The following is a 21,788-nucleotide window of genomic DNA, read 5'->3' as shown; positions in this document are numbered from 1 at the left end:
CAAGAAGCCTCACCCAGAGATGTGGACTTGAGACTTGGTGATTTGGACTTGAGTCACTGTTTTGATGACTTTTGACTTGACAAAAAATAAATGCCGTGAGACTCGACTTGGACTTGCAAGTTCATGACTTGAGACTTGACTTGACTTGAGGCATGTTGACTCGGATGACTTTTGTGTGTTCATAAGTTTAAATGTTAAATTAAGTTTAAAATGATCAAATTCAATGTTGTCAAGTTTCTAACTATCAAGTATGTACGCAGCGCAAACTGGGAATCATGATTGGACGACTCAAAAAGCTCCCCGGTATGTGATTGTCATGATTAGAGGGCTGGCTGTCAGTCAGACTCCTCACTATGGCAACACGCAACATCAAAGGCCCCCGCTGCTTGATGTTTTCCCCCCAAAGAGAAGCCTCATCAGTCGTGCTCGTTACTTCTCCATACGGTCTCACACCAGACTATCACCATGGCTGCATCTGTGACAAGATAAAACAGATACAATACAAGGTTTATATAAGGTTATATAAGGTATTTAATACAACAAATTGGCCAATAATATAATTATCATTGACTCAGGACTTGACTTGACATGACTTGACATGACTTCTGATACCTCTTCTGATACCTCGTCTCATGGTTAAAAACCTTCTAAACAATGAACACTGAAGGGTCATTTCGTAAAGTTTTAACGCTGTTGATTTTGCACCGCTCTCTGCACAATGAGGTGGCTAACAAACAAGGGCAAAAAATGCAACTGACAAAATGCCAGATGACTCTGCATCCTCATGACTAATGATTAGCATCATCAACTTTCCAGGGGCAGCCTTATACTGTACATAAAAATGCAGCACATACAATACAGAATCGCACTCGGGCAGGTAAGGTGAGTCCAGCAAAGCTTCGTGTTGGCCCTCTCCCATTCCTTGGCAGAGACACAGAAGTGTTGGCATGCCTGCAGATTAAGCACTCTGTCACTGGCCCACTTGATTAAAAGTTCTGTGGTCCAGAACCTCACTGGCTCGCTCTGCTAAATGTAAATGTCTCCCCTGTGTTTCCTACTGATGAACAAATTTTGGGGGAATAGTTGAAACGCCTCGCAGAAACGGACTACACCCTGCATTTAGAGGGCATGCCACATCTTCTAACTATCGCCACGAACTCCTCCCTCTGCAGCCACAAACATGCGCTGCAGTACGCCTTTGTAGTGATGTAACGTATTGTATTGCTTTTCAGTTTAAAGCTTGTGTGTTTATTGGAGAGTGTTGTCATCATTGTTTCCTTTTTTGTCCCTGACAGGTGATAGTGGACACCCCCACCAGCCCAGTCACCAGTGGCCTACCCTTATTTTTTGTGATCACAGTAACCGCCATCAAGCAGGTAAGACACAGCTGCTGATGAGTGCTGATAATAGAAATCCTTCTATCCCTCATAGTTTCTCATATTGTCTCTCGCTGCATTATACTCTTTCTCCATCTCCTTGTAACATAATAAGTCCTCTGCCTTCTTCACTGCTGTGATTTTTGTATAAACTACGTGACTAATGCCGTCTTGGGTTTTGTATTAATGTTCTCCGCTGGTGAATTCTGATTGGGGAGACGACTAAATGGGCTCTGGGGAAATGGGAGAGAAATGGGGATGGAGAGAGAAAGAGAGTCTATTACAGAGATACAAATTATCAAGGGAAGTGTCTTTTTCTTTGACGCTGTTGCTGCTGTGCCTCAGCTTTAGATGTATTGTTTTAGGATTGGCTTTTTAGTTAGTCTACTGCTGTGGCTTTGAAATGCACAATAGTGGGTGGACTTCCTTCTGAAAATATGTGGGGCGCACAGATAGTGCTGGACCGCCTTCAGACAGGCTTTGAAGTGGGACACCAAGGCGGTCTGCCTGACTCTATTAGTCAGGCTGAGGTGAACTGTATAGTTCGACTGACCATCCGTGGAATGCATCCCCTCCGTCTCTCCCCCTTCATCCACCTGCCATCAATGCTCTGCATCACTCAACCAGACTTTCCCTCTTCTCCTATCACCTTTCCCGGTGATCCCGCTTTCTGGCTCCAGCTCCGCCTTGGCACACGCTGTGGTTTCCCTCTCTGGTACACTCTGCATCTCCTCTATCTTCATCACTATCTTAAAGTACTTATGAAGTCTACACTGGGCTTTGTGCATTATGCTGCTACTGCTGCTACTGCTGCTGCTGCTGCTGCAGCCCCGACTTTATGATATACTGTTTCAATTCAGTGTTGAACAACCGCCTTTCCATCCTGCTGCTGCAGGCCCTTTTTTACATAGTAATAAATGTAAAGATTTCTATATGTATGCACAGACACCATGTAGTGATCTCACAATGTCCTGTGGGTACTAATCCCACAAAGACCAGATTGTGCACTTTTTTGTTGTACAATGCAAATAATGCTAATCTGATTGTGATGTGTTGCCGTAGGGCTACGAGGACTGGCTACGGCACAAAGCTGACAATGAGGTGAATAAGTACCCTGTGACAGTGCTTGAGGACGGCCGGAGGATACGGAAGGAGAGTGAGAAGATCAAGGTACCTCTTATATTTCCTTGGAGACACGTCCACAGAGCAGCTGCAAGCAGCTTGACATGACAGTGTTTGGAATAAGTGCCCAGGGGAGAACATGCTCTGCTGAACTGATAACATGTTCAAACATGGTGTGTTGTTAATTAAAGTATCCAGGGTGTTAGGCACAGGGTGTCTCCAGTACAAGATTTATTGGTGTCAATAACATGCATCGGATATTATAATAAATTAATAATGATATTATAAATAATGAATAGATCATAAAATATATGTTTTAATATTTAAAGTGAACTGAAAATCTCCTGGTCGTATTAAAGAGCCGCTCGTAGTGCTGACACCATACAGAGTCAGCAGTCAGCTGTCAAAACCAAAACATTGTTTCTTTGTTTAAGACTGTGGACAGCTGATCCCAGCACAGGACCTCACACAACTGTGAGCTGCCTCCCAGTGCTAAAGTAAACACTTAGTAATCCACAGAGAGACATTGTTTTTAGTAAGTAGCTAGCTAACCCAACCAGAGCTAAAAAAAGAGTGAATATTGAACGGGCAATCTGATTCCTTATTTTTTTCAGTTTGTGCGTAATATTAAAGTAGGTAGTTGTTTGCTAACATGTTGTCGTCCTGCTCTCTGCTCTCTGCTTAAAGCTGGGCTCTTTTAAAACCTTTGCCCCTTATCCTTTACCAAATGCTGCTAATCTGATGACTAAAGAGTTGGAAAAAGCAAACCGTCTTAACAAGTTGTGTTTGGTTGTGTTTGTTTAATCAGGTTGGAGATGTTGTGGAGGTGGAGGAAGATGAGACCTTTCCCTGTGATTTAATACTGCTGCAGTCCAGTCGAGACGACGACACATGTTTTGTTACCACAGCAAGTCTGGATGGAGAGTCCAACCATAAAGTAAGTGGACCTCTCTCTTAGTTGTTATTTTCCATAACAGAATGTTCAGGTTATGTTTCCATTAATGGATGTCAATAATAATCTTAACTTATTTTTTAATCATGTTATAATAAGGTAAGGAAAGTGGTCACTCTAGCGAGTTATTTATCAGTCTTGCTTTGAAGAACATTCCTCTCCTTTCAGTCCCTCACCAGTATGTATTTTGTGCTTAAGCCTGAGTCATTGTATCTGGGTATCTTACGTTTTCCTATTTTCCCATATTGTCTGTTGGTATGAGCTAAAGCAAAGCTAAAATGATCACTTGACCCGAGCCAGTCGCCGCTAACACTCTCTCTGCCTCCTCCACAGACACACTACACGGTGCCAGACACAGAGAAGGACCTGGAATCTCTCAGCGCCACCATCGAGTGTGAACAGCCACAGCCTGACCTTTACAAGTAGGAACTCATCATGTGGCCTCAACAAGTTTACACCACAAACATGCATTGCCTGTTGTTTGTTGAGCAATGTGTTAACTCAGTGCTGGTTGAAAGGCTCCTGAATGACACTAATATTAACATGTGGATATTGAAGTGTAGAGGTTCTCGCAATTATGTTTGGTTCGTATCATAGCAGCGTGGTTAAAGTGCGCCTGATAATTCAGTTACCTTAGGTAAGCGTGGTGCAAAGCTGATCATAATTAGTTATAGGAATCTTAGCTTTGTCAACAGACAGTTCTCGCTCCCCCTTGGTCCAAGGAGTAGGCATATTGTCATTTAGCCAGGCATCAGAATGGTGTTTGAGACGTGCAAAGTAAGAATGGCGCCAAATGCCTGCTATTCAGAGTCAATAAAAGTGACAGCGTGCTGCTGGCTAACCACCAGTAATTAGCTGGCTCCCAAATCTCTACAACTGATTTTAGGTCAATGAGTACTTACAGTTTTGTAAAGTAGATGAACTCTGCATTGATCAGATACCTCGGGTTCAAATCCACTCTTTCATCAACAGATTGAATTGTATGCAAAACAAATATCACATGACTATAGCTTCTCTTCATCTCATTTTGTTCCAGGTTTGTCGGCCGCATGCACATCTACAGAACCAATCAGGACTCTCCAGTAAGGTGAGAGCACTCTCTTAGCCCACAGTTCACTGAAAGGTAAATTAAAACACAGTTGCTTAAACACTCATTTGTTTCCCTTGCATCACCAACAAATCACTATTCCATTGATCCTTCATTGCAGACAAGTATTAAAATTAAAACAGGCTGGCATGGCTTCTGCCACAGCTTCCAAAGCGCTCCCACAGGCATTTATCACTGACTGTTTTGTAATGGCCGTATAAACAAATGCCAATGTCCTTCTCAAGAACACTGGGACTGGAGTAAGCCCAGACCGCAGTCATACTGTGTATTGTCACTGCGTACTTTAGAGTGGATGCCAGCTCGCCTGCCAGGTTTCCATTTAGAGAGTGGGGGAGTGTGTCGATTACACAGCTTCTGTGTGAATGAACTGTTTGATGTGCTGATGTGATTGTGCAGGTCTTTGGGTCCAGAAAACCTTCTGCTAAAAGGGGCAACTTTAAAGAACACTCAGAAAATCAGTGGTGAGTCAAATGCTTTTGACTTCATTACCATAACCTTATATTAGTGAGGCTGAGAATCTAAAAAGCTCATGTCTTTTCTTCTCTTTTTCCTTCTCAAGGTGTTGCAGTTTACACTGGCATGGAGACAAAGATGGCTCTTAACTACCAGGGCAAGTCTCAGAAACGCTCTGCTGTGGAGAAGTAAGTTTAGATTATAAGGTATTTACATGTTTAAATCATAACTTTTGGCACTAATTAGGTGGATTTCTTTTTTTCCAGGTCTATCAATGCTTTCCTTCTGGTTTACCTTTGCATATTGGTGAGCAAGGCCTTAGTGTGCACTACGCTAAAGTATGTGTGGCAGGGCAAGCCTGGACAAGATGAACCGTGGTACAACGAGAAAACACAGAGAGAGAAGGACACCAATCTGGTGAGAACACACTTGAGCGACTTGTTTGTCCTTGTAGTCAAAGCAATGAACTACAAGTGTCTGCACAACGGCCCTTAAAAGCGTGTATGCTATAGAATAACGAAGGCCAGAAATGTAAACCTTCCATGCTTAAAGGTATAATAAGGAGGATTTTTCCTTGCATTTTGTCAACAACACATTTAAACTGGGGCCCTCCTCCTGGGCTCTTCGTCATCAGAAGCTCACTCTCACTCTCTCATGCGAGAACACGCCCACGCTAGCATGCTAACCGTCGGTTACCGTTGCGCTAGCATGCTAATCGCCAGTTACCTTTGCACTAGCATGCTAACCGCCGGTTAGCTTGTCCTACCCGGTTTGAGGCACCTACCTGTCCAACAGCAAGAAGGCCAACTCTGCATCGCTCTTTCACCATGTTCACCACTCTGAATGGGGCCCAGGTGCTAATTTGAACCCATCCAACACTCACCTATACGCTGTGATTGGCTCAGGGAACCACAACAGCGCCCCTCCTGAAAACGTGCAAAGCAAAACAGAATAGATGCAGAGGGAAGGGTCTCACAAGGGTCTACACACACTCACCAACACACATGTATAGAGGCCCATAAGTAATGACTTATATTATATTTTTAAAAGTCTATATTTTATATATCCTACTTATTATACCTTTAAAACCTCGAGTGTTAATGGCTAAACCAGAAACAAAAAATTACCACTGCTGTGAGAAGAGCATCAAATAGGCCTTGATAGCGTTGCATCAGCACACTCTGTTATGTGAATTGCAAATGTTACTGTACCTACAAGGCTCCTGTTCCTACAGTAAATACTTACCCTGTGGAGGCTTGTAGTCATGACTTCTGAGCTCGGAGTTTCATTGTATAAAAGCATTTTACCAGCCCTAGCCCCTCCACATCCACAGTTATAAAACTCTCCTCAGCAAAATGGCCACTGCAGACCTATACTGTGAAATGATCCATTTCATTAGATGTTAACCTTTTGCCCTAATCCTCAATAAACTGTGAACATTGTGCTACACCCTGGCTATTCCTGACTTCTCATGAGCTGTTTGGATAATCTAGTCCCATTTGTCTCAACTATGTGATGCATACTGTGTACAGTGCACCCCCCTGCATGCAAATGTTCTGGGCCTGCTTACATAAGTCTAAGTGTGCAGAGACCAGTTTTGCAATATATGATGACAAGATAAGATAAATATTTAAATTGGTGTCTGTGTTTCATATTTTCCAACAGTACGTAAAGATGTTCACTGACTTCCTGTCCTTCATGGTGCTCTTCAACTTCATCATCCCGGTGTCCATGTATGTGACGGTGGAGATGCAAAAGTTTCTGGGATCCTTTTTCATCACGTGGGACAAGGACTTCTTCGACCCCGAAATCAAGGAGGGAGCGCTGGTCAACACGTCAGACCTCAACGAGGAGCTGGGACAGGTCAGGCAGAGGGACAAAACTTAATGAGGCAGCGCTGAAATGGCAGGAATGAATTTCGTGGTTGAATTGATTTCTGACCACTCAGCATTTCCATATATTATATAAAACCCTCAATTATTTTATTAATCTTCTCAGGCATTGAAAAGTCCTGAAATATTACAAAGAAGAACAGAATGTGCTTAAACATTGATCGAATCTGAAGAAATGTTGAAGGGGCTCTTGATGTTAGCCTGGCTCTGTAAAGTTATACTTATGATTTGTGAAGATGTAAACCTTTTCCTGAGCAGTAAACATGCCTTGTCCACAATAATATTCAAGTGTAATATAAAGAACGATTACTAGCACTCCACATATAAAGGACCAGTTCGCCGATTTTCAAGCTCAGTCCTATCATGCTATTACGGGGAGCTAATGCCATTATGGAAGGAAAAAAATGCAGTTTCGCTCTGTGCCTTTGGAAGATGCTATCCGCTTCTCCAATGGGCCCTGGAAGACCTCCGCCAGGTCTTCCAGGACCCATTGGAGAGGTCAGGGAGCCCAGGGAGCCCAGGGAGGTCACTAAACTATACTCAATCTAGGACATTTAAAAAAACACATACTGTAAAATGTAATAATTTGTTCTGTGAGGTTCCTTGAAAACTACCTGCTCTCCTGTTTTCCCTCTCACACATTTACATTCATCAAAATTGTCAGGTTTTGAAATGTAGACTGCACACCCGAAGTTATTTTAGACGATCCACAGGTTTATTCTCATCGTATTTCGGATTCTGTACCGCTCTGAGCTGTTGCCTGCAGCGAAAACGGGAATAATTCACTCCAGCGTCTCTCGCTGGGCCGTTCCTTTCAGAGGGAGGGGCGCAATGCATGCTGGGTGTTGTAGGAACATAGAATGGGCGAAACCACGAGCTGTTTGTACAACTTTCTCCACAGCTATGGCGCCAATTTCAAATATCCTATCTTTTATCGATCACAGAGAACACCAGCTTTGACTGATAGTGGCTTTTTCCGCGGGCGAATTGTTCCTTTAAGACTTTTGAAAAAGAAGCTCCAAACAGGGAGTGAGTGACACTAGTGTCAAACCGCTTCTAAATGAGTTGAAATAACTTTGCTGTATGTCACTTTTTCCTTTGATTAAATTACTCTAGTGGCAGGGTTTATGACATATGATTGATAAAGCACTTCCCCCTTATTTATGAACTAAAGCTTTTATGTTATCCTGCTTATCGTTCATAGCCACAAAAAAAGCTAAATATCTGTTAAGAAACAATCAAGTCTGTCGGTCCATGTGGGCTCCAGACTCATCCCTTCAGTACTGCTGTAAATATAAGCTGCTTATAACAACACCAGATTGGCTGAACAGTCCCGACTTCACCTGTTTTTTATGGCACTTCTGATCAGTCACGCTTGGTTTGCCAGATGATTGCTTCATTTAAAGGTGATGCTCCGTTAAACAGATTAATGCAGTGTAAATTATTCTGGGAGTAACTGCCTCCTCTTATTGTTGGAGCCTGTTAAACGGGCAGGCTGAATTTTTATGATCTCAGTAGAGTCATGTACTTTTATCACATTGCCTGCAGGTGGAGTACGTCTTCACAGACAAGACGGGCACCCTCACTCAGAACAACATGGAGTTCATCGAGTGCTGCATCGACGGCTTCCAGTACAAGTACCGGGACGCGAGCACGGAGCTGGACGGGTTCTGTGTCACAGATGGACCTGTGAGCAAACTACAGCAGAAAGCTGGCAGGGTGGGTGTTGCGGCGTCCCTCCATCTGTTGTTAAAAATCACACAGGCAGCAACATATGGCCATTACATAGCTCGCTGCCCAGAAAGACCCTTCATAGGTCACCCACATACATCCTCCTTGACATGTCAACATAAGCCCTCAACATGGAGGGGGAGCAAATTGACTGTGTGCTCTTAACGTGAGCGCCTGATAACACTTTACACACTGGTGCACTTCACCACGCATGATGATAAGAAATCCGTGTTGAAGAATGGTTGTAAATTCTGAGCTTTATCTGAACTCCAGCTACTGTATACGGCTCTGTGTGAGGCTGTAAATTAATTAATTATTATGTTAAAAGGTAATCAACGAACGTGCAATCATTTTATTGCATGAAGCCGTGATCATGTTCATGTTCAATCACAGTGTGTCCTTTTATTGCATTAAGACCATGTTCATGTTGTGCTACTAGGAGAGGGAGGAGCTGTTTCTGCGCGCCCTGTGCCTCTGCCACACAGTCCAAGTGAAGGAGTCCACAGATCAGGGTCAAGGCCAAGAGGACGGACTGATAGACCAGGTGGATGGCTTAGGGGTGGACGGAGATGTGCACCATCCACCACTGCCGGAGCAGAAAGGCTTTATTGCTTCCTCACCTGATGAGGTTGCTCTGGTCAAGGGTGCCATGAGGTAAGAGATCGGCTGTTATTACTTAAGTAACATTGTGAGAATTGTTTAAAGCACATTATTTTAATGTATAGTAGTGGGTACACATTTCACTACAAGATTCATTCATTTAGTGCATAAAAGGCTCATTAGTGATAATTTGTCTCCATCTGCAGGTACGGCTTCACATTTATTGGTCTTGAAAGTAAAACCATGAAAATTCTCAACAGGAACAACGACGTTGAAAAGTAAGTCTGTGATTACATCGACAGGACTCATTTTTCTTCTTACTGTTGTACTACAGCTTTTTTATTGTCTACTTCTTATTTTTGTGTACGTCCCAAAGGTATGAACTGCTTCACGTGTTGAACTTTGACCCCGTGAGAAGGCGAATGAGTGTAATAGTCAGATCCAAATCAGGTGAGCTTGAGTTTACTGTCGGGTTTATTGCATCGACTGTAATTTAGTGTTGGCCCTCAGCCATCCCTCTCACCGCCGTGTATTTGTTTGTGTGTGTGTGTGTGTGTGTGTGTGTGTTTGTATCCAGGTGATACACTGCTCTTCTGTAAGGGCGCAGACTCCTCCATCTTTCCCCGCGTCAAACAAGAGGAAGTCGAAAGGATACGCATGCATGTGGAGCGTAATGCAACGGTGGGTGACATAACAAAATTGCCTTTCTAAATCCAATACTTTTTGTGATTTATACATGTATAAACTTAATATTGGGTGTTTGTGTTTCACTGTCCAGGAGGGCTACCGGACGCTATGCGTGGCCTACAAATATCTCAATGCAGAGGAGTACGCCCAGGCAGACGCAGGTCTGAGGGAAGCAAGGCTGGCTCTGCAGGACAGAGAGGAGAAGCTCATGGCTGTTTACAACCAAGTGGAGACTGGCATGAGTCTAATAGGAGCGACTGCTGTCGAAGATCGGTGCGTGCTCAAACATTATAACTACACAGCTCTCACTAGAACCTGTAAAAGCTGTCCAGTGTATTTAATTTTCTTATATTACTTTGCACTGTTTGTCACTTTTATCCACTTCCTCTAAGTAAAGATCAGTACCAAGAATTATGGGGGAAAAACATAATTAGAAATCTCAATATAGACCATAAAAAAGTTCCCTGCAATGGCCTGCCGCAAACATCTCCGTCTGACTCACGCTTCCTAAGAACATTACTGTTTTATAGTCGCCTCTTTGTTCTGGTGCTTAAATGAATTCTTTCCTCCTTTGTAATGGATATCTTCTGCTTATGCAACTTTAACATTTCCTGCAGCGAGAACAGTAGAGAACAATTGTCCTGCTTCATGCCTTTAGTCACATGTCACTAGATTCTTAGTAGTTTTTTGTTCGCATTGATGTTGCCTATCTAATTCCTTTTTATGGATGGTGACCGGCTTAAGTCCCATTCTTTGTGAACTTTGTAATGTAAGCTCACACCGCCACCTTGTGGTTAACATTGGGTACTCTTCCACAAACCAAGATTTAATAACTGGATTACAGGCAGCATGTATTGATTAATAATTATTATTTACATTTAAAAAAGGCATTAACTCCCCAGTTTTTTACATGCATTAATTTACATTAATATGTATTTAGTGACTTCCTGAATGATGGGAGTAAAAGATTTATGACAGTCTTATCTCAGTTTTAAGTTCCATTGGCACAAGTAATGACAGCAGCCTTTTTCCAGGCTGGCTTCTTTATCGTCATAGTATTATTATGTGACAGTGTATGTAGTGTTATCTTTCCCTTGTCTCATGTCTTGTATTTGTGTTCTTCTTCGTCAGGCTTCAAGAAGAGGCAGCTGAGACCATGGAGGCTCTGCAGGGGGCGGGCATGAATGTTTGGGTCCTAACCGGGGACAAGATGGAGACGGCAAAGTCCACCTGTTATGCTTGCAGATTGTTCCAGAGAAGCACAGAGCTGCTGGAGCTGACAGTGCGGACTCTGGAGGAAGGAGGCAGGAGGCGGGAGGAGCGGCTGCATGAGCTCTTGCTTGAATACCACAAAAAGGCTGTGCAGGACGCACCACCGGTCAAGGCAGGAGTCACCAGGTTGGTACCTTGACTTTCATAGTTGATCACCTAATGATTTGCTCTTGCGTTAGTGTGATCATTTTATCTAATCTTATTGATGATTAAACCAGATCTGTGATTGATGTGTCCCTCGCCCAATTATAGCTGGGATGAGCTCTAGCCCCCAGCGACCCTGAACAGGATAAGCGGTATAGATAATGGATGGATGGGATGGATGATGGTTAAACCAAATTTTCTGTCTGTTCTGTAGGAGCTGGTCCTCTGCAAACCAGGACTATGGTTTCATCATAGATGGGGCCACACTTTCGATGGTGCTCAGCTCCTCCGCTGAATCCAACTCAAGTCGCTACAAAAACCTGTTCCTGCAGATCTGTCAGAACTGCACAGCTGTGCTCTGCTGCCGCATGGCTCCTCTACAGAAGGCACAGGTCAGAGCAATCGGTTACAATGAGGAAAATATATATTCAGTAATTAATTTAAATACATATTTTTTAGCTGAGTAGTTACTTGATAATTGTCTCTTTGTGTTTCTCCGTCTTCAGATAGTTAAAATGGTGAAGAACTCCAAAGGCAGCCCCATCACCCTCTCCATTGGAGATGGTGCCAATGATGTCAGCATGATTTTGGAAGCCCATGTTGGCATTGGTGAGGAATCTTGTGTTGAAGCTGATGAACACGTGTGATTGTTGTTTCAGCTGGAGGAAACGATGTGATATTATATCTTCTTTGTGTTTCAGGTATTAAGGGTAAAGAGGGTCGGCAGGCAGTGAGGAACAGTGACTATGCCATCCCCAAGCTCAAGCACCTCAAGAAACTTTTGTTGGCTCATGGGCATCTCTACTATGTTCGCATTGCACACCTGGTGCAGTATTTCTTTTACAAGGTAGGAGGAACACACCGACTGATATTATTCTTCAGGCTAAGCATTTGTTGTGGGTTTTAGTAAAGCCTGTATTTCTCAAACAAACCCACACCCTGACTTGATTTGGCAGAATAAATCCTCCTCACAAATGAAGATTTTAGAGCTCAGGTTTATGTACCGCATTATTCAGCACAACTTACTGTATGAATGCATGTGATGTTCTGTGTGTGAGACTGTTTTCTTCCTCTGTTTGCCTGCAGAACCTTTGCTTCATCTTACCTCAGTTTTTGTACCAGTTCTTCTGTGGCTACTCCCAGCAAGTGAGTATGAGCTGAGGCCCTTTGAGGTTCAAAGATGTTCTGAACATGAAAGGAGGCAGTGTCCCTTGAATCCACACCTCCTCGTCCTCCTGAATGCCGGACTCGTTCCCTCAGATTGCCCCTACCTCACTGCCCCCCCGGGATGTTTGAGCTCTGATTGATATGTTTGTAAACGGACTATAACTGCATAGCACTTCTGCAGCCATGTGTCATGGTCTGCCACCGTTGTACATTGTGGATTTTATGTAATCCTCTCTCAATGATGCATCATATTAATTTAAGCATGCAGTAGATGATTTTAAACACGTTTATATTTTGGTATTTCTATTTGTGAAAGGTGAATATTTCGATCTCTGTCATGCCTCATGGCCCCTGACACAGTTCGAGTACATGTAAGATGTACAGTATATAAGCCTGCTTATATGGCATACTGTCAGTGCAAGAATGATGGTGTGTGTGAGCATTGTCCTCTCCGTGATATTAACCCCTGGTTGCCCCGTTCCTTCCTCCTCCCTCCTCCTTACCAACCCTTCCCCCCCCTCCTGCTCCCATCCTCCCCAGCCCCTGTATGACGCGGCCTATCTGACGATGTACAACATCTGCTTCACCTCTATGCCCATCCTGGCTTACAGCCTCTTGGAGCAGCACATGTGCATTGAGGTGCTGCTGGACAATGCTACCCTCTACAGGTAAACAAAGTAACTTATTATATCAGCAGTTTACTGCTTATGTTGCTTCCTTTTTCTACGTTTTTCCTTTCTATTTTTTAGAATAAAGAATGCTGTTTGGAGCAATAGTAACTGGATAAACTAATTAAATAGAAAATGTCTTATATTGTTCTTTCAATTAAACGAGTTAAACAGTTATTATTAGAAATGTAAAGGAAAACATGTACTTGCGCAGTCAGAAGTCAAAAAGACATAGTAGCAATGACTCACAAGGTGTAGCCTGAGCTATTATTACTATTTATCCATATTATATTACTAACAAAGCAACATTTTAAATTCAGTCGCACCTCCAAAGCCAGATTTAACTGGTTATTTCTGCTTTCTAAAAATCTCAGAAATTATTTGCCTTTTTTGTCCACTTTTTATAAGTTTGTGTGTAATTGTTGACACTGTATTTGCTCTTTAATCTGTCTGATGGAGCAACTTAAGACTCTATTTATGATATTAAACAACATTAAAAGTGTGAGTTTCAGTTTTACGGTTTTGGGAGAGCTGTTTTTCTTTTATTCCTCACTCAAATATGTTATGGTTCCCCTTTTCAAACCTGCGATTACATGCAAAGAGACAAAAACAATCCCTTTGTGACTTTCTTTAGAGAGATCGCTAAGAATGCAATGTTACGATGGGGCCCGTTCCTCTACTGGACTTTACTCGGAGTCTTCCATGGCTTGCTCTTCTTCTTTGGTGTCCGATTTTTGTTCAGTAACCCGGCACTGCAAGATAACGGCCAGGTAGGATTTAACTCACCTTCTTAATGGGCATGATATTGAATTACTTGATCGGTCATTGTCTACTAAGTACATTTGCTCATTTGTCTTTCAATACAGGTTTTTGGCAACTGGTCGTACGGAACGATTGTCTTCACTGTCCTCGTCTTCACGGTCACACTAAAGGTAAACCACTCTCCTGTTTATCTATCTTATCTTATAAAAGAAAAATATAAAGTCTTGCAGAAAATTGAAGTGCATTGGATATTTGCAAAGTGTGTTTCGTGACCTCTCTCTACCTTTACAGCTTGCTCTCGACACGCGGCACTGGACGTGGATCAACCACTTCGTAATCTGGGGCTCGCTTGCTTTCTACGTGTTTTTCAGCTTCTTCTGGGGAGGAATAATATGGTTAGAAAACTACACCTACATAGTCATATTAGCTGATCTGTCGTTTTTCATTTCTACTCGGCCCCGGTTGCTCTTGCAGCCAGTCTAAACCCACGTGTTCCCTCTCCTGCAGGCCTTTCCTGAGGCAGCAACGTTTGTACTTTGTGTTTGCCAACATGCTGAGCTCGGTGTCAGCTTGGCTGGTCATCATCTTGCTCATCCTGCTCAGCCTACTGCCAGAGATCCTGCTTGTGGTGTTCCGCAAGCCCCGGGGGCCCAACGCTCGACAGGTAAGAGCTGAAACTCACACACACACACACACTTGACCTGACACACATATTTACACTCTACTTCTCTTGCTCTCAGTCTCTCTCCCTTTCTGTCTCTCTCCCCTCTGCCTATCTTATCTCTGTCCTAGATTCACAGCAATCAAACCTTATGTAATTGTATGATAATTTAACCCCTTGTTTTCTCAAGGGTTCAGTTGTAGGTAATGGAGCCCGTCCTTGGTGTATTTCCATATGAAGAGAAATAAGTAGCAGTATTTTAAGGACTCTTTGCCTTCACCAACAACTCCCTCACCTGTGTTGTTAGATCAGGAGGGGGAGGAAGAGTCAGAAATTAATAAATAATACCTCAACCACATGTTTTGGAATTGTATACAACAGGGGTTTTCAAAGTGTGGGAAAGTGAGCCTCCCCTGAAAGAACATAAAAGCAGCGGGTGAAAAGCAATGACTGCTTTGTGCCAGGTGAACGATAGGTGCATCTATAGCCCCTTTCCCCCTGGTCAAAAAACCCACTAACACCCGGCGTTATTGCTTAGTGGGAAAGGATACAATTAGCATTCAGACCCGGGTCCAATGACTCTGCGGTAGACCTGGACAATCATCGCCTAGGTTCTGATTGGCGATCGGAACTGAGGCGTGCAGGGCAGGGGAGGCGCGCATCACACTTTGAAAGCTGCTGGTATACAAAGTTATTTCTGGTTGACCTTCAAACACACCTCTATCTACTATGTTGCTACTATAAGCTAACAGTCAAGGGCATTATATAATAGGAGGGGTTAGCTTGTTGCTCTGATTACATTTGATAGTATCTGACATGGACAAAGTGTTAACACAATGATGCAAAGAGGGACACGGGGCTTATTTGCAAGTTGTTGGCAGGACTGCATTTCAAAGGGACTTGTACATTTTCCTCCCGTTTCCTCCAGAAGACAACTTCCCCAGACTTCTTTGTCATTAGCTCCACATGAGGCTAATGTGTTTTCCAAGCAGCTGGAAATGTTTGGTGTTAGGCGCTGCGCTGTGTGGCGTGTTTCAACGCTTGTTGTTGTTAAATTAAATGTCTAGACTCGTTTTTTATTTAGGAAAAGTAATAAATTAAACTTTTAGCACATATTTGAGAGAAGCCACATGGCAGCTGTGTGTTCTTTATGCAGCGTTTTCTGTTTTATTTTTCTGTTTGAGTGTAGCAAAATATAAAAGAAATATGGAGAAGATTCAGGATGTGCCATAGTGTGGGCGTTAAAGTCTACGGGTTAAAATGTTGTAATTTTCTGTGGTAACTAATTAGGTAACAGATGCCACATCTGGTCTACGCATTCTTTTTAGAACAACCCCTCTTTACTTATTTTTAATCCTTTTCAACGTTGTTTTCCTAACTGGTGCTCTCGCTTATGCACTTTAACGCTTTCTCCTTGCTCTGTCTCACCCTCCTATTTCCTCTCTCCTTCTCACTGGACCTGCCTCCCCTAAAGATGCAACATCGCCTTCCTTCCTCGGGGACATCTACTATCTTCATGTTATCGCAGACCGCTAGCACTCACAGCTTCTCGTGGAGCGACTGAGGTCTCTTTTTCTTTCTGTCAGCTCTTAAACTTAAGTCCCCCCCCCCCCCTGCAGAGTTTCTGTGTCTGCGAGTCTTGCTTGTTTTCCTACCTGTTGTGTCCGTCCTCTCCCACTGTTAGACTCCGTCCTTCATCTCTAAAGAAACTCAGGGTGGCGCTCTGTGGCTTTTTTAAAGTCCGCTCTTGGTTGGACAGATTAGGTCAAACAATTGAGATGCATTATAACCACAGGAATGTTTTCCTTGGGGGGCACATGAGAACTTTCTTTTAGAAGATTAAATTTTAAGGGATTGTGTCAGTGGGCTGCTGTGTGCCTAAAACTGCAGTGTGGAGTAGGAGCGGGTGTCCATGCTGAACACGTGCAGTCAGTCCTCATTCTTGTCTGTCCAGTCGTATCAGTCAGTGTCTCCTCCTGGCCGCTTGTGCTGCTCCAATGCCTGCTGCCTCCGCATGTCAAGTCAGGTGAATGCAGCACGACAAAGCACCTAAAACTGCCTGCATGAGGCTCAAGTCAACAACCTCATCCTGGATCCTCAACACAAACCCTGCGGGCCGCTACATTTTTGTCTGTGCGTGTGTGCGTGCATTAAATCGCGCATACTTGTGAGAAATGTGCAAGGATATTCGCCCTGTAAAATCAGGGTAATAAATTGGAAGGAAAAGGTGTCTCAAAGGGCACCTGGACTGATTTTCATTCTCCACCTGTCCAGTTTTTAAGTCTTTGTGTGTCTATGTGTCTATTCCCTGTGAGTCTATGTGTGTCAGTGTGCAAGGAAGAGAACGAGACGGAGAGAGAGAAAGAGAGAGGCAAAGTGTGCTTGTGTTTGTCAGCGTAGTGATGTCAATGGTGTCTCTTGCCTCACCCTTCTAGAAGAAGCCGGGTCACTCGAGCGCCGGGAGCGCCCAGTCTCCCCGGTCTTCAGCCAGGCCCCTGCTCATGAGAACCTTTTCAGATGAGTCCAATACTGTCATTTAAACAGGTACCAGCCCACCTTCAGGCCACATAAGCCAATCAAAGACTCGCTCCCCCAGAGCCAACCTCTCCAGCAGCTCTGGTCCCTAACTCTGACTTTTAACAAGAGAATCAAAGGCATTCAGGCCACACTCAACAAGACCCCGTGTGTGTATGTGTTGTATAAGCTGATATTGGCTGGCTGAAGAGATGCACTTTTCAAGTCGACATTTTTAGTTAAAAATGGTCAAAATGGTGCAACATGAATGCATCCTTATGTTGCAAAGCATACATTTGTTTTGTTTTTGTGTTCACACAAAGCTCCTTTCAGCCTCCCTTTTGAAGCCCAGCTGATATAACCTCCTGCATGTGCTTTTAAAAACCCATTGTTTCTGTTTTTAAAGCCAGTTCATCTCATCATATTCATATTTGGAGCTGGAATTTCTGAGTGCAAGGTGTCGCTGTTTCTCGTGTGAAACATCAGAGGTGTTCTGTGACGAAAAAGTCCCCAGTGTGACATTCACATGTGCTGTTTGTGACGTGGTGGTTTGGTCGTGGTTGTTTCGTACTGTGTGCACGTCTATACCTGTGTTAGTGGTCGCTGCTTGCTTACTCTCTTGGCGATAATGGATGCATTTGTAAGTGCTGAACTGAGCTCACTGCATGATGTGATGTTGCCTAAACCTGAATGCTGCTGCATTACATACGGGGGGTGACAAAAAAATGAATGGAAACACATGATAAAACATTTTAAAAAATGTAATTTAATAATTTGAATAAATACAGACAAAACAATAATTTATACCATAAAACGGTGAAATTATCCAATTTACTTTTAAAGGGCAGCTCATTATTATCAAATGTTATAAGCTATTTAAATTGTATTCCCTCAGTTTCATTTGACAAATTCATTTTTTTGGGGTTCTTTTTCTATACACATTAAATAGCTTACAGTAGAGTGATGCCTTGTGGGGGGAGAGAGGCACACAACTTAAGGGTCACAGTTGGTGTCCCACAACTAGGCCATCAGGGAGTCAGTGTCCAGTGATTTGATTGGCTGCTGCTTTGATTTGAATGAGCAAACAGCCACTATCATAACTGGCTGTACCCTGTTAGATTTTGTTATGAAATAGTTGTAAGGAAAATTTACACAATGATTTCAAACAAACAAACAAAGGCTTGAATTATATTAATGAGGTGCAAAAATGCATTATAAAATCACTTTTTTAAAATGAGTTTATGAAACGTGCTGGATAATTTCACAAGTTCATTGTTTGTTATATACACTCATCGGCCACTTCATTAGGTACACATGTACAATCTAATTCAGTTCAATGCAACAGCACTGCCATGGATTCTGCTTTCATGTTGTTGACTGTATTGACTTTTGTTCTGTTAAGAGTCTGAAGTGTATAAATTCAATGATGTTTATTACTGAGGCGTAGTTAAAGGTGGTGTTGTACTGAACTACATTATATTGAGACGTGTCTCTAATTGTTTGTCCTCCCTATTTACATACATGAGGGGGCCAGAGTATTAGGAACACCTCTGAGTATAATGCAGCTCAGTGCAGCCCCACCACCAATTATGACCTTGACGCTGAAATATCATTGAATGAACACCTCTGTGACAGCTTATAAAAAAGCCTGTACATTACAGGCAACATGAAAGAAAATCTTATGGCTGAGCTGGTGTGTTGGATTATATTAAGTTTTTCAGGTGTACCTAATGAAGTGGCCGGTGAGTGTAACTTGTCTGAATTTATTGACATTATTCAGAATGTTTTAAACCTGTTTAGTCTTCATGGATAAATAATAATAATGGACTATATACTAAATTTGGCATGTGTAATCCTATATTAAGCACAAGTTTAATTAACCAATAGCATGTGCTTGTAAAATATCTAGATGTGTTCATTTTCTGTGCACCCCCTGTAGACAGGTCTGTATGTATCAACCTCCCATCACTGTTGACCAGGGTCACCAATATCTACTGTTAACAGTAGCACCAGGCTTGTTGCAACAGCTTTCACGATTTAACCTGCGTTTCTATTCTCCCACTAGCTGTCAGCGAATGGCCTCCTTCAAACGTCCAGGTAAACTACAGTGAGACAAACCTAACTGTCTGTATTTGTCACTTGTCTCTGCTGAGCGTTAACAGTTAACCGCGGGTGAAATTGAAATCTTTTCTTTACTAATTCCTGCTCGTCTCTGGTGCTGGGGAAGTAATTTTGGTGTTTATCATGTGATGTGGTATGTGGCAAATCAAAGCTTTCTCTCAGGAGACATTCGGGTGATTTCATGGTGTCTTGTCTTGTTCCTCTTGTTGGCCAAAACTCAAATAAAGTAGTAAGGACTGTCTGCTTGTGCTTTTCCAGATTGCACCTGTCACACCATTATCCTACAAGCACCTGAAGGAGCGCGACTGAGGCAGCGAGGACTCGCAACAACAGTGGCGTCAGCCGCTTTCAGGGCCCCGTGCCAGTCAGGTCAGAGCTGCCTTCCATCATGCCCGATCGGAGAAGAAGAGGAGGAAAAAATAAGAAGAAAAAGGAGATTCGTGACTGGGGGAAGGGATAGAAAGGGGTTTAGCAGTCTTGCCTCTCTCTCTGCTCCGTCCCTCTCGGCCCCATCCCAACAGATCCCGACCCCCGCGCATGCCTGCAGAGCTGTGCCCTGCATTATTTTTTAAGATATCTACTCAGAAGACAGGCATGAGTTTTCTTTCTTTTACTTCTTTTTTTTTTTTTTTTTTTTTAAATACTAGCTTACAAATGAATGCATACACGGCTGCCTTGTCAGTAGCTCTACCAAACTGCTGTGTTTTAACAAGCAGTTGTAAAATCCCACTCCAAGAATCGTTCACCTGCATGAAAGAAGGCTCAGAAGAACGCTTCACTCCACTGATGTTCAGTCACTGTATTCTGCAAATTTTATTAAGACATTCTCTACGGTTCTACGGTTTTCTGTTTCACAGCTATTACGCCTTTCAAAGGTTATTTTTTAAACGGTTATCATATGTTTGAGATAACTCATCCACAAAGTTACTGAAGGTTATTTAAGGTGACTGTTAGAACGGTTTCCTGGTTTTATTCATGATGTGATTATTTGTTTCAGTGGTGAATCTTCATTATCTTTCGAATACTTAAGTCACGGGTTCACAGACGCCATATTACCACTCAATCCAAAAAGTGTGTGTGTGTTAGATTGAGAGATAGATACGAGATGTTGAGCATGATCTGGCAGTGAAGCATTGCCCGAAACATGACCTAACTCTCCCGACCTCAGAGATAATATAAGTCCATTTAAGATGAGAAATTTAATATATGTGCTGTTCTGTATATAGCTTAATGATGTATGAAAGCATCCGCTCAAAGCCAAAAAGATGAACGTAATACGATCAGATTCTGTCCACACAAGTGTGACCTGAAAGTGACAAGTCAGTGTGTGTGTGTGTATTTGACACGAGTGTGTGCAGCTGTATTCGTTAAGATATCCAGAAATGCCTGTGCGTCATGAAAACCAGGATTACTTAAACCTTGTTTAGTTCTTCGGTTAGACATTTCCTCCTGCACTATTAAGGAAACTGGTTTCTTCATTGCGTTGATGGTCACTAAGGCACATGAATATATGCCTGAGCACACACACATACACACACACACGCACATATCAGCTGTAGAACAATACAAACACAGTTACTACACACGTTGTACACGTTAATGCGCACATGCACTAAAGCCCAAATGAGGTATTTATGTTTATCACACATTATCTAGTTTGTTATTTGTCTCAGGCAGGCGGAAGTCGGGAGTGTAAAGAAAATCAACTCCACACCTGCAGCATAGTTAACGCCACTGTGAGGCTCGACGCTCCAGCTCACCCTCCTTTTGGTCTGGTTTTCCGACCAACACGACGACAGGGTGGACTGCTCGGCCTTTTGTTCCCTCCTTTAACTTCTTGTGTGTAGTGCTTCATACATTCCATTTAAACATGCGATGATTTCAATTTTAAAATCTGTCCTCTTTTGTTTCCCACAAACTTGTATTGTCTTTTTGGCATATTTATTAAGTGTAATTTTACTCACGAATGTTATATCTTTTATTCTATAAATCTTTTTTTTTATTATTGTGGAGAGTGATCAGCTTTGTGCCAGTTGAGTTTATCTGTGTCGCTCCAGAACTGATGTGAGCCCGTGCCAATCCCATTTGATAGTCTTTGTCATACATTCAAAGACAGGCAGCCCCCCGAATACTCTCTAAACATCCTCACATCCAGCCAGGTTATATTACCTCGTGGTTTAAACCTATGAGTACCCATTAATTATTTTGTTTTGTGTTAAAGAATCTGTAGGTATGGTAATTTTATAGTCTCACCTCTGATCAAACAGTAACTCCTGTACTGTGGTTTCTAGTACAGGCCTTGTGTTTCACCTCACTGACTGTAGCCTGACACATCTGATACAGTGCATCTGCTCATGCAGTCATAACTCCATACTGAGATTAAAGTTAATGTTAATTTGTTCATAAATAGCTTAATGTACATGCATTTCAACATCAAAGTCAGCTTTTATTTTTCTAAAAAGGTTTGGAGGCTGTTCTTTTACCCTAAGACCCGGCACCTCCACCTGCACTGTGCCGGAAACACCGGATGCGAGAGGACACACTGAGAGGGGCTGCCT

At 42.7% G+C, this 21,788-nt stretch overlaps 1 protein-coding gene across 1 annotated transcript in view; it reads left to right on the top strand.

The window, feature by feature from the left end:
• Nucleotides 1-19,541, top strand: part of atp11c (ATPase phospholipid transporting 11C) — a 41,575-nt gene extending 22,034 nt beyond the window's left edge. The window contains exons 4-31 of the mRNA XM_069669449.1: nucleotides 1,296-1,376; nucleotides 2,439-2,546; nucleotides 3,307-3,435; nucleotides 3,784-3,872; nucleotides 4,487-4,537; nucleotides 4,955-5,019; nucleotides 5,118-5,199; nucleotides 5,278-5,428; nucleotides 6,677-6,874; nucleotides 8,452-8,622; nucleotides 9,074-9,288; nucleotides 9,441-9,512; nucleotides 9,611-9,684; nucleotides 9,812-9,915; nucleotides 10,013-10,194; nucleotides 11,053-11,319; nucleotides 11,552-11,729; nucleotides 11,844-11,946; nucleotides 12,039-12,184; nucleotides 12,424-12,483; nucleotides 13,045-13,172; nucleotides 13,807-13,942; nucleotides 14,039-14,104; nucleotides 14,226-14,329; nucleotides 14,442-14,598; nucleotides 17,031-17,139; nucleotides 19,175-19,206; nucleotides 19,489-19,541. Of these exons, the coding sequence (XP_069525550.1) occupies nucleotides 1,296-1,376; nucleotides 2,439-2,546; nucleotides 3,307-3,435; nucleotides 3,784-3,872; nucleotides 4,487-4,537; nucleotides 4,955-5,019; nucleotides 5,118-5,199; nucleotides 5,278-5,428; nucleotides 6,677-6,874; nucleotides 8,452-8,622; nucleotides 9,074-9,288; nucleotides 9,441-9,512; nucleotides 9,611-9,684; nucleotides 9,812-9,915; nucleotides 10,013-10,194; nucleotides 11,053-11,319; nucleotides 11,552-11,729; nucleotides 11,844-11,946; nucleotides 12,039-12,184; nucleotides 12,424-12,483; nucleotides 13,045-13,172; nucleotides 13,807-13,942; nucleotides 14,039-14,104; nucleotides 14,226-14,329; nucleotides 14,442-14,598; nucleotides 17,031-17,135 (3,222 nt within the window). The 3' untranslated portion in view covers nucleotides 17,136-17,139; nucleotides 19,175-19,206; nucleotides 19,489-19,541. The remainder of the gene's footprint in view (nucleotides 1-1,295; nucleotides 1,377-2,438; nucleotides 2,547-3,306; nucleotides 3,436-3,783; nucleotides 3,873-4,486; nucleotides 4,538-4,954; nucleotides 5,020-5,117; nucleotides 5,200-5,277; nucleotides 5,429-6,676; nucleotides 6,875-8,451; nucleotides 8,623-9,073; nucleotides 9,289-9,440; nucleotides 9,513-9,610; nucleotides 9,685-9,811; nucleotides 9,916-10,012; nucleotides 10,195-11,052; nucleotides 11,320-11,551; nucleotides 11,730-11,843; nucleotides 11,947-12,038; nucleotides 12,185-12,423; nucleotides 12,484-13,044; nucleotides 13,173-13,806; nucleotides 13,943-14,038; nucleotides 14,105-14,225; nucleotides 14,330-14,441; nucleotides 14,599-17,030; nucleotides 17,140-19,174; nucleotides 19,207-19,488) is intronic.
• The last annotated feature ends 2,247 nt before the right edge of the window (nucleotides 19,542-21,788 follow it).

This window comes from Semicossyphus pulcher, unplaced genomic scaffold, assembly GCF_022749685.1.
Source record: "Semicossyphus pulcher isolate SPU_LCO1_2020_fin unplaced genomic scaffold, fSemPul1.0.p SCAF_2, whole genome shotgun sequence".
Lineage (NCBI taxonomy): Eukaryota > Metazoa > Chordata > Actinopteri > Labriformes > Labridae > Semicossyphus > Semicossyphus pulcher.
This window is presented reverse-complemented; position numbering and strand designations above follow the sequence as displayed.